This window comes from Cervus elaphus, chromosome 13 (assembly GCF_910594005.1).
Source record: "Cervus elaphus chromosome 13, mCerEla1.1, whole genome shotgun sequence".
NCBI lineage: Eukaryota > Metazoa > Chordata > Mammalia > Artiodactyla > Cervidae > Cervus > Cervus elaphus.
The window spans coordinates 35,516,073-35,536,196 of NC_057827.1; the positions used below are offsets into that span (position 1 = coordinate 35,516,073).

Below are 20,124 nucleotides of genomic sequence, written 5' to 3' on the forward strand. Positions count from 1 at the left end.
TGCTAATTAGTTTTGAACCAGTGAATAGAATCTGGAAAAAGGGACTATGCAAAGGGTGAACCAACATTATATTTACATAGAGATTTATGTTTTTAGAAACTCTTTCACATGTATTATCTCACTTGATCCTAATCTCAATCCCACAAAGTAGATGGGTCATCATTGTTGTAAACATCTGAAAGAGGAGGAAATTGAGGCTCAAAAGATTGTTGCTGTCTTGGCAATCAATATAGGGAGGAAGCTAAGGGATAGTGAAAGAAATGAATACCAATCACTAGGTATTTTGTTTTCTTGCAGCCAAATAGCCCCATAAAATGGGTACAATTATTATTCCTTTCTAAAGCTGAGGAAACTGACACTCGGATGAGTAACTTGTGACAGAGCTAAGTGGAAGAGTTAGGATTTGAACCTAGATCTTTGGAATTTCAAAGTCCATGCTTCATTTATGACATTGATGAAGCCTATGGCTTACTGTTACAGTGAATGTAATTGCTCAAGAATTCTTGATGCTAAGAGTTTCAGCCTTCTTAAATAAGTGGGCTGTCTGGAATGGGTGATACACATATAAGAAATTGATGTGACATAACAGAAAAAGTGTAGGCTATGGGGCCAGAGAGATCTGTTTAAATCCTAGCTTTACTAATTGCTAGCTGTGTGACCCTAAGCTTTATTCTCACCTGTCAAATGGATAAATAGATCTTAACCCCATGAACTTGATGTGAAGATTAAATTATATAACACGAGAAAGTTCCTTGTACATCAACAAATATTGATCACCTTCCTCTATAAAAGCATTTCTCTCAGAAGCAGAGGAGTTAGAAAGCAGAGATAGACAAGGGTCTCTTATTTGCTAGGGAATAAAGACAGAAACATAGAGAGTGAAAGGCACATAATAGACCTCATTTGTACAGGAAATCTTTGCAAACAATCTCGCTCAAGTATTACCTACTTTAAGAAGAATTTTTTAGCATCAAGAGTCTGGGTTAAGGTCCTTCTAAGCTCCCACAGAATTCTGTTAACTTCTACCTTAGCATTCAGTATACTGTGTTATAAGTCTGTCTCTTTATAAAAATGTTTTCTCCAATAGATAATAAGTTAAGGCCTCTTCTATTACAATATCTGGTGTAAGGCAGATACTTAATAAGTTTTTGCTGAATGGAGGAAAGAAGGGGAAAAAAAAACCAGACCCATCTCAATAACAGTGTGTTGGAGAAGATTAGAATCAGATTTATAATATTTTCTTACCTTGACTGCATAGTTATTAAGTGGATCTTTTGCGTATGAAGCTGTATAGTAAACTGCATCACCGGCCTCACAGCATGGCTTGTCACTGGTCAGCCTGAAGTCTGACCAGCTATCTACCCCAAAACGGAGTTGGTCTTTCTGCCCAGCCATGAAGAGGTCTTCACATTTAACAGCCAGTTTCTTCAAAGCATCTGTATGAAGGCTTCGGATTTTACCCACCACTTCTTCACGATTCTCAAGTCCTCGATAAAGTGCTTGTCTCTGTGGCTTCTGGATACTCCGGGCCTGTCTACCGGAGGGACCCCGCCGGCTGGACAGGGACTCTGTGCTGTTGGAAAACCTATCCTTAATACTGAGAGTGGTTAGGCTGGAGATGCTGTTTGCTGCTGAGGGCACACGTCTCTCCTTGTGCAAAGGTCTCTCCAAGGAGTCACAAGACTCAGCGTCTAGTCCCTTGAGTTCATAGCTGACCGAGGAGCCAGCACTGCTGGCATCCCAGCTGGGGTCGATATCGTAGGTGGGATTAGCCATGACACAAAGGGTAGTTTCCAGGGACTTTTGGAGGTCTTTGGAGAGTGGCTCTGTATTGGCTCTTATAATCATTTTCTTTGGCAGGGGGGGTGGTGTTGGTTGCAAAGCGTTAGGTGCTTCTTGGTCTGTTTTCCCGCCAAAGGTGATGGCATCATCCAAAGCTCCCTTAGGCTGCCGTGGATGCTTGGGAGGTATCATGGCTGCTCTAGATTGTCCTGGATTGTTTTAAAATAAAGAAAGAAGAAAAAAAGAATAATTAAGTAAAATTTTCCTTCTGGTTACATAATTGAAACTTAGGCAGAAATAAACGTAGTAGCCATAAGAATAGAAGAAGTCAACGCCTTAATTCAAAAACAGTAAAAGAAAACAAAGAACAAATAGCTAAATTTAAAGGTCGAATTCAAGACCTAATGGGAGCAACAAATGTGAACAATGTCTCAGTATTTCCTTGCCATAGGAACAGAGCGATGGGTTTTGTTTTCAAGAAGGAATCCAGATTCTCCACTGGTGGCCCCAAGAGTGCTGTATTCACCACACTAGAATACTAAGGAGTGACAGACACTCAAATAACTGTACTGTGACAGAAGAGAGATGATAACATTTGCAGGTTAAAAAGAAATACTTGGGAGCATTACTAAAAACAATCGGGATTAGCAAATGAGACTGCTAGGTTGGTGCTCAGATGATACCATTCTATTCTTTTAACTTTGTTCCAAAGTTACATTGTACTGTATGTAACACTTGTCATTCTCCATCCAAACCAAACACACACAATTTCATAAACCATGCTATTTCATTTCCCTACAGAGAAGGATTCTGGCACCACTTAAACTGGTCTATGTATAAAGATCTCTGAGATTGTGGTAAGGGAAACCATGTGTATGAGCAGGCAACTGCTGTTTCAAACATCACCCACAAACTCTTACATGATTCTGTTTTATTTGGGGGGGAATATAAACTGTGATTTGAGAGATGCTTGCATTTGAACTTCTCTGACAACAAGCTCCAGTTACAGAACCAATCACTTTTGTTTCCTTTCCAGAATTTATGCTTAGAAGATGAAACATGTATGTATGAATCAATGATACCTTCAGGCCTTATAACGGGGATGGGGCATTATTTTTTTTAAAGACTGAGAAATATACCATGAAATTTTAATAAAAGTTATTAAAATTAGTAATGTTATTAAAATGAAATAGTCACTTAATATTTCAGAGTTAAAGCATAATGCTCTATTATGGGTGGAATTACATCCTCTCCCCCAAAATATACTTATGGTACTTCTAAATGTGACCTTATTCAAAAATAGAGTCTTTGTAGAGGTAATCAACTTAAGGTAATCAAGTATCCAATGACTTCTTAATGAAGTCATTAAGGTAGGCCTCAATCCAATATGGCTGGTGTCCTTATAAGAAGGGGAAAATGTCGTATGAAGACACAGGGAGGACACCATGCCATCACGGAGGCACTGCTTGGAGTAATGCAGTTGCAAGCCAGGGGTGCTAAGGACTGATGGCCACTGCCAGATGCTAAGCAGAAATAAGGGAGGATTCTACCCAGAATCTCGGAGGGAACATGGCCTTGGTAACACCTTAATTTCAGCTCCAAGCTGCCAGAACTACAGGAGAATAAATTTATCTTGTTTTAAGCCCCCAGTTTGTGGTACTTTATTATAGCAGGCCTAGGAAACTATGCTCTTACTAATGATCAGACTGAACAGAAGGCATTGGATAGTCTTGAGGATGATAATGAATAAGGATGGTGGTTTTGTTTTTTTTTTTTAGGATGGTGGTTTGTTTTTATTAAAAATCATGTCCTTGTAGCAATGCCAAGGGGAAGCACCAATATAAACTGTGATTATAATAATAATATACTCCATTTCCCATGCATGCAATCTGCTTCAAGAACACTTAAAGAGTTTACATAAACTATGACAATATATAAGCAAACCTAAGAACCCTCTTTCCCCACAAATGGCATGTAGCAATATTCTTTTACAAAGAACAGAGCTACATTACATATAAATAAAAAATATGTATATATAGACAGCATAAGACAGAGAGAGAGAAGGACTATGAGAATGTGAAGCTCTAAGAGGGCCAGGACATTTGTTTTACTCATTGTTGTACCCTCCATGTTAAGAAACAGGGCCTAATTATAATAGATGCTTAATAAATATTTCTTGAATGACTAAAGAAATAAATATTTAGGGCTAAAAGAAAAAAGCAGGCAAAACTGTATAGTATATCAATAACCTCAGATATGCAGATGACACCACCCTTATGGCAGAAAGTGAACAGGAACTAAAAAGCCTCTTGATGAAAGTGAAAGAGGAGAGTGAAAAAGTTGGCTTAAAGCTCAACATTCAGAAAACTAAGATTATAGCATCTGGTCCCATCACTTCATGGGAAATAGATGGGAAGACAGTGGAAAGAGTGTCAGACTTTATTTTTTTTGGCTCCAAAATGACTGTAGATGGTGATTGCAACCATGAAATTAAAAGACACTCCTTGGAAGGAAAGTTATGACCAACGTAGATAGCATATTAAAAAGCAGAGACATTACTTTGCCAACAAAAGTCTGTCTAGTCAAGGCTATGGTTTTTCCAGTGGTCATGTGGATGTGAGAGCTGGACTGTGAAGAAAGCTGAGCGCCAAAAAATTGATGATTTTGAACTATGGCGTTGGAGAAGACTCTTGAGAGTCCCTTGGACTGCAAGGAGATGCAACCAGTCCATCCTAAAGGAGATCAATCTTGGGTGTTCATTGGAAGGACTGATGCTGAAGCTGAAACTCCAATACTTTGGCCACCTCATGGGAAGAGTTGACTCATTGGAAAAGACCCTAATGCTGGGAGGGATTGGGGGCAGGAGGAGAAGGGGATGACAGAGGATGAGATGGCTGGATGGCATCACCGACTCGATGGACATGGGTTTGAGTAAACTCTGGGAGTTGGTGATGGACAGGGAGGCCTCGCGTGCTGCAATTCATGGGGTTGCAAAGAGTCGGACATGACTGAGTGACTGAACTGAACTGAACTGAACTGAACCTATATCAAGTAAAGATATTGAATTAGAAATTTATGAAATTCCCACAAAGAAAAGTCTAGGACCATATCAGCTTCACTGATGAATTCTACCAAAATGTTTAAAGAAGTATTAAAACCAATTTTTCATTAACTCTTCCAGTAAATAGAAGCGGAAGGAATACTTACCAACTTGAAATCTATGATAGGCCAATATTACCTATATAACAAAATAAGAGAAAGAAACCAATACACTAATATCCTTTATTACTAGACAGAGAAATCCTCACAAAATACTAGCAAACTGAATCAAGCAACACATAAAAAGGTTAAGACACCACAACAAATTTGGATTTATCCCAGAAATGCAAGGTTGGTTTAATATCTAAAAACCAATCCATGTCATATATAATGTAAATAAAATAAAGAGAGGAGGAAAAAACCTTACATGGTCAGCTCAATGGAAAAAGAAAAAGAATTTCATAAAACCCAATATTTATCAAGATAAAAACACTGAACAAGCTGGAAAAAGAAGGGCTCATACTCGTTCTGATACAGGGCGCCTATGAAAAACCTAAAGCTAAATCATACTTAATGGTAAAAGCCTAGGTTTTCCCCCACTAAGATCAGAAACAAAACAAAGATCCCCATTCTTGTTTCTTCTATTCTACATTGTACTGGAGAAACTAGACAGGGAAATTATGAAAAAAAAATTAAAAAAGAAATAAAAACATTCAGGTTGGAAAAGAAATAAAACTATCTCTATTCACAGATGCCATAATCTTGTACACAGGAAAGCCTAAAGAGTCCACAAAAAAATGAGAACTAATTTACTAGTTCACAGATTGCAGGACTAATGATCAATATAAAAACTCAATTGTATTTCCATACACTAGCAATGAACAATCCCAAAGTTAAATGAAGAAAACAACTGCATTTATAATATCATCAAAAAAATATTTAGAAAAACATTTAGCAAAGTAAGTGTAAGACTTGTACACTAAAACTACTTGGGCACTAAAAACTTTGATGAAAGACATTAATGATCTAAATAAATAAAAAGAAATTTTATGTTCATGGATCAGACTTTATATGTTAAGGTGGAAATATTCCTCAAATTTTTCCTCAGAAAATTTAATGTCATCCACATCAAAACCCCAGCTAGCTTTCTTGCAGAAATTGACAGAACGATCCTAAAATTCATATGGAAACACAAAAGGTCTAAAGGAGGCCCTCTCCCCGCCCAAATTTTGAAAAACAGAACAAAGAATCTACATTTCCCAACTTCAAAATGTACTTCACAACTACAACAACCAAAAACTATGGGGCCAGCGTAAGAATAGAAATACAGATAGATAGAATAGAATTGACAGTCCAGAAATAAGCTCTTATATGTACAGTTGGCTGGTTTTCAAGAAGGATGCCAAGACAATTCAATAAGGAAAGAGAGGCTTTTCAACAAATGGTGCTGGGACACATGCAAAAGAATGAAGTTGAACTCCTACATTATAGTATACACAAAATTAACTCAAAATATATGAAAGATCTAAATGTTAAAAACTAAATCTATCAAACTCCTAGAAGAAAACATAGGAGTAAAATTTTTTGACCATGGGCCAGACAATTACTTCTTAAATAAAATACCTAAAGCACAAGTAACCAAAAATAAATAAATTGGAATTCATAAAAACAAAAAACTTTTGTGCTTCAAAGGTCAATTTCAAAAAAGTGAAAACATAACACTTAGAATAGGAGAGAATATGAGCAAATGATATATTTAATAAGAGACTTGTATCCAGAATTTATAAATAACTCTAACAATGAAAAAATAAATAACCCATTAAAAGTGGTCAAAGTGGGACTTCCCTCGTGGGACAGTGGTTGAGAATCTGCCTTGCAATGAAAGGGATGTTGGTTCAATCCCTGGTTGGGGAACTAAGATCCCACATGCCATGGAGCAACTAAGCCCATGCATTAAAACAGACAATCCCACATGATGCAACTAAGACTGAAGGCAGCCAAATAAATAAATATTTTTTTAAAAAAGCAGGCAAATGATCTGCATAGACATTACTCCAAAGAAGATATACAAGTAGCCAAAAAGCATGTATAAAGATGCTCAGCATTTCTCACTAGGTAAATGGCATCTCACTAGTTGAGATGCCAAAACCACAAGACATCACTTTATATCCACTAAGCTAGCTTTAATAAAATAGATGAACAAGTATCAGTAAAGATATGCAGAAATTCAAACCTTCATACATTGCCAGTGGGAATCTAAATGGCGCAACCATGAAAATGGTTTGTTAGTTACTCAGAAAGTAAAACAGTTACACATGATCCAGCATTTCTAATCCTAGGGATATATCTGAGAGAAATGAAAACATATGTCCACACAAAAACTTGTACTCAAATGTTCACGGCAACATTTGCATACAAGAGCCCCAAAGTGGAAACAACTCAAATGTGCATCAACTGATGAATGGATAAACAAAATGTAGCATAGCCACACAACATAATATTCAGTTCAGTTCAGTCGCTCAGTCGTGTCTGACTCTTTGTGACCCCATGGACTGCAGCACACCAGGCTTCCCTGTCCATCACCAACTTCCAGAGCTTGCTCAAACTCATGTCCATTGAGTTGGTGATGCCATCCAACCATCTCATCCTCTGTCGTCCCCTTCTCCTCCTGCCCTCAATCTTTCCCAGCATCAGGGTCTTTTCCAATGAGTCAGTTCTTCTCATCAAGTGGCCAAAGTATTGGAGTTTCAGCTTCAGCATCAGTCCTTCCAGTGAATATTCAGGGATGATTTCCTTAAGGATTGACTGGTTTGATTTCCTTGCAGTCCAAGGGACTCTCAAGAGTCTTCTCCAACACCACAGTTCAAAAGCATCAATTCTTCGGCACTCAGCTTTCTTTATAGTCCAACTCTCACATTCATACATGACTACTGGAAAACCATAGCTTTGACTAGATGGACCTTTGGTGGCAAAGTAATGTCTCTGCTTTTTAAAATGCTGTCTATGTTGGTCATAGTTTTTCTTCCAAGGAGCAAGCATCTTTTAATTTCATGGCTGCAGTCACCACCTGCGGTGATTTTGGAGCCCAAGAAAATAAAGTCTGTCACTGTTTCCATTGTTTCTCTAGCTATTTGCCATGAAGTGATGGAATCAGATGCCATGATCTTAGTTTTTTGAATGTTGAGTTTTAAGCCAGCTTTTTCACTCTCCTTTTTCACTTTCATCAAGAGACTCTTCAGTTCCTCTTCACTTTCTGCCATAAGGGTGGTGTCATCTGCATATCTGAAGTTATTGATATTTCTACTGGCAATCTTGATTCCAGCTTGTGCTTCATATTATTCAGCCATAAAAAGAAATTAAGCCCTGTTGTGTGCTACAATCTGTATGAACCTTGGAAACATTATGCTAAGTGAGAGAACCCAGTAATAAAACACCATATATCACATGAAATATTTAGAAACACATAAATCCATAGAGATAGAAAGTAAATTAGTGGTTGCCACAGCCAGGGGAAAGGGGGAATGGAAACAACTGTTAATGGCTTTCTGTTTGGGGTAGGCTTCCCAGGTGGCTCAGTGGTAAAGAATCCACCTGCCAAAGTAGGAGGGGCAGGTTCAATTCCCGGGTTGGGAAGATCCCCTGAAGAAGGGTATGGGTAACCCATTCTAGCATTCTTGCCTGGGAAATCCAAAGTACAGAGGAACCTGGCAGGGTACAGTCCACGGGGTTGCAAAAGAGTCAGACAACACTCAGCAACTAAACAGCAGCAACAATTCTGTTTGGGGTGATGAAAATGTTTTGGAATTAGATACTGGTAGTGGTCATAAAATTCTATTAAACTAAAACTCATTGAACTGCACACTCAAAAAGGGTGAATTTTATGGTATATAAATTGTATCTAAATATTAAAGCAAATCAACAATTCAGTCTTAGAAACCATCATAAATTCAGGTTTCATTCATATCTTCCCATTATTCTGTGCTCTTAACATCACAAAGGATGTAGGGGCTTGGCATTTATTGAACTCTTCCTGTGATGGTGAGGCCTCCCTCTTGGTGCTGTCCCAGCCCTATTTTGCCTCAGCTAATGTATGAAGTCAGAACCATAGTTTATTTACAAGATGACAGAAATAGGCTTTGTAATAAACCTTCATTTTCCATTTGCTGACTCAGAAGATGCAGAAGGTTAGAAGCGGTGAACTGCACCAGCAGCTTATCTTCCTGGCCTGACTACTGTGGCAATCTTCTGAAACCACTGTCTCCAGTTTTTCTTCCCTCACCACACTAACCATTAGAGACTTTATTCAAACACCAAATCTGATCATGGCACTCCTCTTGTACTTCAAAAATTCTGTCCTTGAGAATTTGGACTTGATCCCAAGGATGGAGTTTTGTTGCTTCAGCACAGAAAGAAAGCTTCTGGTTGCTCTGTTTCTCTCACAGCATTTTCCCGTGTGTCCTAAATCGGAGCTACCAAACTGCTTGTGGTTTCTCCAGCACTCTTGGCTACTTCATGCTCTGTGTCTGTTCTCTTGTTGACCCTCTTCCAGGAATGCTTTCTCTCTCCACTCATCTTTAAATGTTCTGCCTCTGAGGAATGTTTCTTACTCCACTTCAAAATTGCAAAATTGACCTCTCCTTCCTGGGGACCTCAGATGTATTATGTGAACATTTCTGTCTTAAGCACTTAGAATACTTGACTTGTGTCCCTATATGAATTCCCCATGGGTGTAATCATTGAGGGCAGACACTTGGCTCATTTATATGCCCAGGACAAAGCAAAGAGTCTGGCTGAGGGAGGAATGGAAGGAATGAATTAATAATGAACATAAAACAAAACCTAGAAACATGAACCTATTCTTACTCCTTCCCATGAGAATCTTTATGGGATGGCCATTTTCTTTTCATTTTTTCTAAATAAGAACAAACAGTCATGAAAACAGAAGGAATGAAGAATTCCAAAAGTGCTTTCTTTTTCCTTTTCTTTTAAATGACCTCAGAACTGACAGATGAGACAAGGTCTAACACCATCAGCAGCTCTTTCACGCTTATCGGAGGAGACACAAGAGGGCTGATCATGCTACTTCCCACCACCTTCAGAATAAAGTCTGAACTCTTGAAGAAGTTGGGCAAGGCTATCAGTCTTATCTGTCACTATTTCTCATCAACTCTCCCACAAGAATCACTTGATTCCTATTCTTTTAATAGGTTCCCTGTTTTTACTTTTATATCTCTGCCTTAGTAAAGGTGTTCTTCCATCCTGAAGTGAAAATGAAAGTGTTAGTCACTCAGTCGTGTCTGACTCTTTTGTGACCCCATGGACTGTAGTCCACCAGGCTTCTCTGTCTATGGAGATTCTCCAGGCAAGAATACTGGAGTGAGTTGCCACACCCTCCTCCAGAGGATCTTCTGAACCCGGGTCTCCTGCATTGCAGGCAGACTCTTGACCATTTGAGCCACCAGGGCGCCCCATCTCTACTGAAGTTATCCCTCCTCTCTACTCCTCACCCCCAAGTTGGGAGCCATCACTTCTTCCCCTGTGTTCTCTTACCACTTTCCACCATATGATAGCATTTGAGGCTTTGTATATCGTGTGTATTTTTGTTTTTTTACACCCCCTTGGAACCTCTGGCGCGGTATGAGACACGCAGCAGGTGTGCAGGGAACAGCTGCCAGACCGAAAGACAGTGTCAGCAGAGTTGGTCATCATTCCAAAATGAAAATGGACAGCCAAGGCAGCAAGGACATAAAGATAATTAATAGTGGCTTCTCTCTCCAAACAGTGGGACATGATCTTCTGGGAGCTAAGATTTCCACATGGGAATCAGAAACGTTTGCATTCCAAATGAAACCGTGAACATTTTGCAGCCCATGCAAGGTCAAGGCACTTGCCCAAGTCTGAAAGTGTCCTAAGTTTTTTCTTTCCTTCTGAGAAAAACAAGTTCTCCTAACTGAATTCCAATCATCTGGGTCAATGTTTTAAAAGCTTGGTATCTTAGCTGTTTTTATTTTAAACTTTTAATCCTGTACATTCTTCTCAAGCCTCTGGGACCAGACACTAAGCTCCGCTTTCAGCAGGCTTGATATAACATCACATACTCTACATTTTTGTGGCATGCCAGCTCTCTAAACAGAAAAGAAAAAAAAAAGAATGTGTTCTAAATCTTGCCTTGCTATAGACTAAAATGTTCTTTTGGACAAATATGTTTGACTAAAACATGCTCAATCCCTACTTTCCTTTCTTTTTGCGTTTCTAAACTCTATCTTTATACTTTTTCTTCACTTAAAAATGTCTTCAGACTGACAAATAAGGCCTTATATCACTTTTTGAAAAGCAAATGATGAAAGATGGATTAAAAAGCAATAATTTGCTGACACTACTTCAAAGAAGCAAAAAGGGTGTTTAAAACTCCTCAGGAAGGAAAATAATTGATATGGGCTCTAAAAACTTACACAACTGGTGTAATAATAGAAAAGAAATAAGAAAACTATTATCTCTAAACATCAACATTTTAAAGATGATTATACAGTGAAAAACTCAAAATAATAATTACATCTATAGAGATCTACTGGAAGGTACTATCATTTGAAGACACACTTGGGAAAAATCACAAAAAATGTTTGCTTAAAACCTGACAATCACTATCATCTCAGGGTGCCAGGGATTAAAGGCACTTAAGAATGACCCATTTAGACAGAGACAGTGTGTTTATGAGTACAATTAGCTCCTTATTCCAGTAAGACAGGAATGTCATGGTCTCCTGGTCAGTCTCTCTGCCTCCAGTCATCCTGTAGGTAGCTTCCAGAATGATCTTTAAGAAATCCTGATCACGTGGCTCTCCATTTCCTATCAGAAAAGATACACTCATTGCGATATATACAAACCATTTATGATTTGGCCCTGCTCTTCCACTCTGCCCCCTTTTGTCAACTCTGCCTCCTTCACGCTGCACTTTAGCTACTTTTAATTAAGTACTTGTAGTTAACCAAACATTCATTTTTCTATCAAGCTTCAGGCCTTTGTGCATACTCTTCCTTCTATGTGGAATGTTCTCCCTTGTTGTTAGTCTGGTAAATAGCTACTCTTTTGAGCTTAAAACTAGTGACCTTCTCGGAGACTCTCCCAGGCAGGGGCTTTGACTGACCCTTTAAATATGCACTAGTATTCCCAGTGCCTCGCCTGGTTCCCAGGAGACAGCTGGCACTCAACAAATGAAAGTGTTAAAGCCAAAATAAGTGGAATATATTTTTCTACTTAAACTGTAATTTCAGTCTTCATGCTGAATCTTTTCCCAGGGCTCATGACAAACAACACAGATGAGAACAGGAAGGGAGAGGACAACAGAAGAGACGGTCATCACTAAACTGGGAAAGATGCACTGGAAATAGATGCCACACACACGCTGGGCACCAGCCTTGTCAGATGAGTGGCCTCTCCTTGACGGGCTCCAGCACTCACTTCATCACCCCCTGGCAGTAGGCCTCAGGAGCTTAGGAGGAAGGGTCCTAAGCTACCTGGGCATTACCACTGTGCTAGGTTCCAGCACAGGTAAATGTAGGCACCAACTGGCAAACCACAGGGGCATCAGCTTCACGCCAAATGATAAAACAAAGCTTCAAGATCACTTCAGGCTCAGGCTTAGCTTCAAATAAAGAGATGCATGGACCACTTTGAAAGAATGTCAGTGGGGTAGCAGCTGACAGACTCAGTTTTTTAAAGCTTGCATTAGTGAGAACCTCTCCAAGAACAAGAGATTATTTATTTGGGGGTAAGTTATCTATGTAATTTAAATATTGTACTCTGCCAACAAATTCCAGTACACATGGGAAACTATTTTTAAATTGTGAATGCAGCCAACTTAAAAGATAGGAACACAGCCTATGGTTTCTTTTTAAATAGAGATAATTACTTTTTAGGAAGTACAACAAATGCACAAACGAATGTTCAAAGCTGTCACTCTCCCTTTTAAAAAATATCCAGATAATCTAAAAATGTGTGATTCTTTAATCTTTGGTTCAAATAATTAACTTTGTATTATGTAGCATAATGTCTGGCCCACAGAATTATTTGTTGTGCCTCAATAATTATTAGTTGAGTAAATGAATGAATATATTCTTCAGAACGATTTTTTTTTAAAGCTGCCATTTATGATGACATTACTCCATAATTACAACATCAAGTGGAGTAGGAAATAGCAACCCACCCCAGTATTCTTGCCTGGAAAATTCCATGAACAGAGGAGCCTGGTGGGCTACAGTCCATGAAGTCACAAAGAGTCAGACACAACTGAGCTACTGAGCAGGCATGCACGCACAACAAGGCTGGAGATGTAACGACATTCCTTTAAGTACAACTAACCTTTAAAATTTCACACTGACGGTCAATACATTGCCAAAGGAATTTCTGGGGATAGAAGCCTTTTAAGTGTTTTCTTTCAGTGTTTGAATGGTACAGCCTTAAGGAGATGTTCTAGGTAAGTCAGATGAGGAAGGTGAACAGTTTCACATGGACAGGAAATTGAGGTATGAAAGTGAAAGTTGCTTAGTCACGTCCAACTCTTTTCGACCCCATGGACTATACAGTCCATGGAATTCTCCAGAACAGAGTACTGGAGTGGGTAGTCTTTCCCTTCTCCAGGGGATATTCCCAACCCAGGGATCAAACCCAGGTCTCTTGCATTGCAGGTGGATTCTTTACCAGCTGAGCCACAAGGGAAGCCCAAGAATACAGGAGTGGGTAGCCTATCCCTCCTCCAGTGGATCTTCCTGACCCAGGAATCAAACTGGGGTCTCCAGCATTGCAGGTGGATTCTTTACCGACTAAGCTATCAGGGAAGCCGCAAACTGAGGTATGGCTGACATAATTCCTTAACTGGGAAACCCCTGATTGAGTCTCATTTTAGAAAAAAGAGCTCGCTGATAAATGGAACATATAAACTAGGACTTGAAATTTTCCTATATGAACTTTCCTCAGGAGAGCTCAATTTCTGTAATCTGAATATTACAAAGTCAAATGCTAAGTCATTTTTGACACATTCATTCAAATGTGTTCTTAGCACCTTCTGTGTGTTTTAGATAACGTGTTAGGTTGTAGGCACAAAGAAGGAGGAACAGGCCAAAATTCTGTCCAGTAAAGGGAGACTGGAAAGATCTTTCTCAAAAAGTACTGTCTAGAGTACTTAGTTACAAAGTGAGTGAAGGAGAGCTAAAGTCATCAACTAATTTCTAGCAGAGCAGAAGTCATTACAAGCTCCTGATTTTAGTGGGCTGATAAAGAAGCCAGGTGCTCCACATAAAAATATAGTGATAATTCTTCTAGACACTCTGAGATAGACATAAGAAACATGGGGGAAATGTTGAAGGTCTGATTAAAAAAACTTTCTATCACTTCTTCAGGAAATCATTTTGAGTGGCAGATATCCTGCTAAATTCAGCTTGGGGTATTAAGGCATTACAGATCAGAGTGTGTTCAGGGATCTCAAGTCACTGTCACCCAGAGGAAAACCATCACTCTGCAAGGGGCAACCTTCCTAGGGACCTGTCAAGTGCATAAAAGCCAATCATGATTTTGTGCCCGCAGAACACAATACAAATCAGCCAAATAACAAATTCTTTAAATCAGTGCTGTCCAGTCGAACTTCCTGTGATGATAAAAATGTTCTGTATCCGCATGCTGAATACAGTAACTACTAGCCACATGTGCCTATTGAGCACTGGAAATATTGTTAGTGAGACTGAGGAACTGAATTTTTATCTATATTTTAATGAATTTAATTTTAAATAGCCATCTGTGGCTAGGGGCCACCATACTGTACAGGAAAGCTCTAAAATCTAATAATTAACCCAGTTACAAACAAAATAAAGTTTGCTTTGTTTATGTTAAGGAGAAAAAAGTCAGTTGAATTAACCCTGGAGAAGGATCTCTGAGATAAAAAAACAAATGAATGGTTTGCACAATTCAGTAACTTTTTGTAGGAATGGTTGCAGCACAACAGTTCTTGTTATACCACCGTGGAGAAAGGAAGCTTTCCCAAGGGTGGAGGTCTAGGGGGAGATTCTGAAGTACGGTAATCAGGGCCTGGGCTTCCCAGGTGACTCAGTGGTAAAGAATCTGCCTGTCAATGCAGGAGACATGGGTTCAATCCCTGGGTCAGGAAGATACCCTGGAGAAGGAAATGGCAACCCACTCCAGTATTTTTGCCTGGGAAATCCCATGGACAGAGGAACATGGTGGGTTACAGTCCATGGAGTCACAAAAGAGTTGGACATGACTTAGTGACTAAACATCAATAACGACAATTAAGGCCTATTCCAGTCCAGTTGTTTTTTTTTTGTTGTTGTTTTCTGACTTATTAGTTTTCAGAACTATCTAAGAAATGTGAGAAGTACAGAACAAGTTCAAACCATGTCCCTTTTGTTTTTTTAAGCTTTTTATTTTGAGTATAGCAAAGGGACTCATCCATAAATATACATGTATCCATTCTCCCCCAAACTCCCCTCCCATCCAGGCTGCCAAATAACACTGAGGAGAGTCCATGTGTTATACAGTAGGTCCTTGTTCATTATCCACTTTAAATACAGCATGTGTACATGTCCATTCCAGACTCCCAAATTACCCTTTCCCCCATTCATCCCCACCCTCTGGCAACCGTAAGCTCATTCTCTAAGTCTGTGAGTCCGTTTCTGTTTTGTAAATAAGTTCATTTGTATCATTCCTTTTTAGATTCCACATATAAGGGATGTCATAGGATATTTTTCCTTCTCTGTCTGCCATGTCCGTCTGTTTTGCCACTACTAGCAGACCTTGGGGCACTGGGCCTGTCACAGTACTTTGCTATTATCTGTCATATCTCTTCTGGTCCCTGCTGGCCACCTTGGGGGTCCTGTCTCCTCATTACGTTTCACTCCCTCAGTCATCAGTTGCACAGGCAGCCCACAGTTTTTTGGACTTACATTTTGTTGCTCTGTTTATTCAACATTTCTAATAAACATTTAAAATTATTTCTACTTTATTCTACATTTTCTGGCTAGCACATCAAACATATTGACAAATGAAAGCAGCAGTATATTTTGGGGTAGAAATAAAGGAACTTGACAATAATTAAGCTCTTCTATGAATCAAGCACTTCTTTTGCCATCAGCCCTACCAAGCAGATGCTACTAATTCTCTCATGTCAGATGAAGAAATTGAAGCTCAAGGATGGTAAATAACTGACCCACAGTCATGCAGTGATACAGCTGTCATGAGAACCCAAACTTGTCTGATCCCCCCAAACCTATGTTTTTTCCTACCAAGGGAAAAAAAAAACACTGCTTCCTAAGTCTACTTTTAACAACGCAGTTTTCATAAATAAATTCCCCAGCAAAACATTACGGTAATCCTTTACTTTCCTCTGTCAGTTTCTTACATCAGATCATATGTTCTCTGACTTATTATTATTATTTTTTTTTAAAGAAGACTAAGGAAGAAGGAAAAAATGAGAAAGAAAGAATGCGTTTGTGGAGTGATTCTAGAATATTTAAAAGGATGTGAAGCTATTACATTAAGAGGTTTTGTTTCCTTTCGGTCTTAAAACATATAAGTTCTTTTTATTTTTTAAAGCTACCAAGGCATTAGAGCCTAATAAATTACTCCAAGGGATAGTTTAAAACTTCATGCAAATGATTTATTGAAAATATTAAAAAAGGTAAGTTCCAGATGCCACCTAAAATACTGTTCCATTAGGAAAACTAGCAATACCAACACAACAACAACAACAACAAAAACCCTACCAGTCTGTAGAGCTGATGGAGCCAACTCTATCTATTATTCAGTTATTATTGTACTTACATAGTAAAACCATGTACCGTATCCTATGGAGTCAAGCATCACCACTTAAGAACTTAAGGAAGGCTAGGCAACATTTTATAAGTATCACATACTTTTAAAAGTAAAGCAACAGGTAGAAAGAAAGTTATTTTTCTGATGGGGCATCTGTAACTTAGCATTTTTGTACTCTAATCAAACCTTTTACAAAAAATGTCTTAAAGTCTGTCTCTCAAAGTGGATGACTTAAAAAAAAATGGAAACACTTGCAACCTTTCAGTATCTTTCAAGAATTTAATGTTTATAGTCATTTTAGTCTAGTAATATAGACAAACTGGGTTCCGATCTTGATTCAGTCCTTATTGGTTCTGTGACTTTGGGCAATGCTTTCTTCATCTGAAAAATGGAGATAATTCCCAAGGTTGTTGTTTATTCATGAAAGTAATGTTATATTTTTTTATAACAATCTATATAACTGAGAAGATAATAAGATAAAATAGTTAACTTTAACTGATGTGGGCTAATGGATATTTTTAAAGAAAAGATTCCATAAGATAACATACAATCAGTAAAAGTTTGCACATATTTACTGAGGACAACATGAAAGAAATTTTGGTGCAGTAAGAATGTCTGAAATGTAATTCCTGATATATAAGCTGAGGGTATATAGTAAATAAAAAATAAAATTCTCATTTTATAATATGTTTCATAAAATGTAAAAGAATGGAAAAAGTTCAATAAGCTCTGTGACTATAAAATCTATTCCCACTAGAAGATGGTATCTAAGATGGTTGCTTGGGTAAACTGCAAGAGTGTACTTTCCCCCAACCACAAATCACAGAACAGAATGGAAGTCTTCCACAGAATGGAAGTCTTCTTATGGAATGTGTTTTTAGCTGCATGTGGGTTGTTATGATTGAGTTTCCCAAAAGGACACAGTAGAGCATTTCTCCTAGCTTTATCTAACCTTTTGGTCTTCTTAAGATGCCCTTATTTCCAAGTACACTAGCTGATCTTGGAATGATTTTTCCTTACAAGTATCTGCTAGAGAAAAAAGACAAAGAAAGGAGGTAAGAAACGAGATAGAAGAACTGGCCAGTAGCCCATAAGAATCTGACTAGTGCCATGCATGCGGCAGCTCACGCTACTCATCTCTCATGACTTCATGGGAGAAGGGTACTAAGAAATCCTTGTCCAGCTCCAAGCTTTGCTTTTCAGAAGGAAGGAAACTCTGTGACACTCAAGGAAGGGAAAGAGTGTGATCAGAAGTCACTAGGCACTCAAGAAAGAAGAATGAAGATGATTTCAAAGTGGAAGAATCATTGCATTAATAGGTACGTTAGAGATAATTTAGTTCAACCCTCTTTGTAGTGCAGGATTTCCCTTCACTGTATCTCTGAAAGATGATCCTTCAGGCTCTGCCTAAACACCTCCAATAATTGGGATCTCACCTCTTTGAGTCCACTAGCTCCAAGCCAGAAATCTGGGATATATTATAGATTCTTTATATCATTCACATCCAGGTTAACTATCAAGGTATTTTACCTCTCAAATATCTCTTAAATCTGTCCACTGTTCCCCTTCTCATTATCTTAGTTGAGGCCTTTCTTTCTTATCCCTTTCTGTGGTCCTGCAATAGTACCCAACTACCAGATTTTCTGCTTCCAAATAATTCACCTCTAATCCATCTTCACATGGCAGATTGCAGTGGATGTTCTAAAACACAAATCTAGTCATGTCATTCCTCTGTTTAAAACCTTTTAATAATTCAATACCACAAATAGCCAAAAACCAAAAAACTAAGGTTTTAGCCCGAAATGCATGACCTTGTCTAACTCTCCAGTGCACACTTCAGCTACACTAAATGGTTGTGATGTCCACATGTCCCAAGCTATTTCACATCTCCTTGCTTTTGCTCATGTTGCTGCCTCTGATCGGAACACTCTTTTTTCCCCCTCTGTCAATCAGCTCAATAAGGAAGTATCTTCAGGAAGGCATCTTTTGACACCCTCCCCAGTGTAATATAAAAAATATTCTGTGTGTATTCTCTATCACTGCACTTATCCTATTATACTGAAGTCATTAGTCTCTTTCCGCCAGGTGAGTCTCCCAAGGCAGGGACCACGTTAAACTCTTAGTGCATGACACAGAACTCATGGTAATGTGTTTAATACATGCTTAGTACATATTAAATATATGAATTTTTCTGATGTAAGTTAAAATTTATAACTCCAATTTCCAACTTTTACACCATGAAACAATAAAAACCATCTCGCTAGGGAAATAATGGCATTTGGCCAGTACATAAAAAGGCAAAGTTTAAATACTACTTATATGACATTTGCACTTACCTAAATTGCTGTATGTTGCACTACAGGGATTCAGGTCCAGAGGATCTGAAATGTCTTCTTTTTCCTCTTCTCTTTCCAGTTCAGGTAGGTGCAATGCTGGTGTGACTGAAGTGCAGCCCCCGCCATCTTGCTTCACAACAACAGTTCTTGGATCCCGAGGAGAAAAATCCTCTGTCACTTCGTGAGTCACATGACTGAAACAGATCAGACCACCATCACACTGGCTTCAAAGGTCTCTACTAAGATATAGATTTATGGAAGGCACATACTTGCCATAAATGTAAATAACTGGCCCTATAGTCACAGCAATGGGTTACAAAGCCTAAGATACTTGTCTGAAGATAAGGCAGTCTTTTACACAGGCTGATATGTCTATCTATCCTGATTCATATTAACTGAGAATTCAGTTTGATGGGGGAGGTATAGTAGGCTCAGAGGGAAGTTTGAGAATAATAGGTAAGGAAGGGAACTTCTTGTACGTAGGAGGTTAGCGATAATGGGGATAGAGGGAAATGAATGCTTAACTAGTTGAAGACAAATATACTCAAGTATTTAAGAAAGTATTTAACATATTTACTATGTTTACCATACTATAGTACAGTCATCCCTTGGTATTTATCTTCAGGGGACAGGTTCTAGGACTCTCCACAGGAAACCAAAACCCGCAGATGCTCAAGTCCTTTATATAGCATGGCTGCAGTATTTGTATTATATGCAAATACACCATTCCATATATGTTAAATCACCCTTAGATTACTTCTAATACCCAATACAATGTAAATGTGACGCAAATAGCTGTAAAGACAATGCAAATGCCATGTACATAGTTATTGGTGCATGGAAAATTCAATTTTTGATTTTTGGAAATTTCTGGAATTTTTTCCCTGTAATATTTTCAAACCTGTAGTTGGTTGAATCCACGAATATGGAACAAACAAATTAATAGGGCGGACTGTGCTATAATACTATAACAAATATGAAATACTTTATAGTATTTATTTTATTCCACACTAAAGTATTTATGAAACTATTTAGTAAAGGATCAGGAATAAAGCTGAGATTTAAATAAGGAAGTTAAGCAATTATATTCTGTAAACTGAGGCCAGGAAGTCTTTTTGCCAGGAGGACACTGATGTATCAACCTTTG

At 38.4% G+C, this 20,124-nt stretch overlaps 1 protein-coding gene across 10 annotated transcripts in view; it reads right to left on the reverse strand.

Annotated features, from left to right (window-relative positions):
- PEAK1 (pseudopodium enriched atypical kinase 1) overlaps positions 1–20,124 on the reverse strand; it is a 308,265-nt gene that overhangs the window by 25,007 nt on the left and 263,134 nt on the right. For all 10 annotated transcript variants that reach the window (XM_043921880.1, XM_043921873.1, XM_043921874.1 and 7 more), the window contains 2 exons: positions 18,978–19,171; positions 1,246–1,991 (listed from right to left, as the gene is read on the reverse strand). In XM_043921880.1, coding sequence (XP_043777815.1) covers positions 1,246–1,991; positions 18,978–19,171 — 940 coding nt within the window. The remainder of the gene's footprint in view (positions 1–1,245; positions 1,992–18,977; positions 19,172–20,124) is intronic.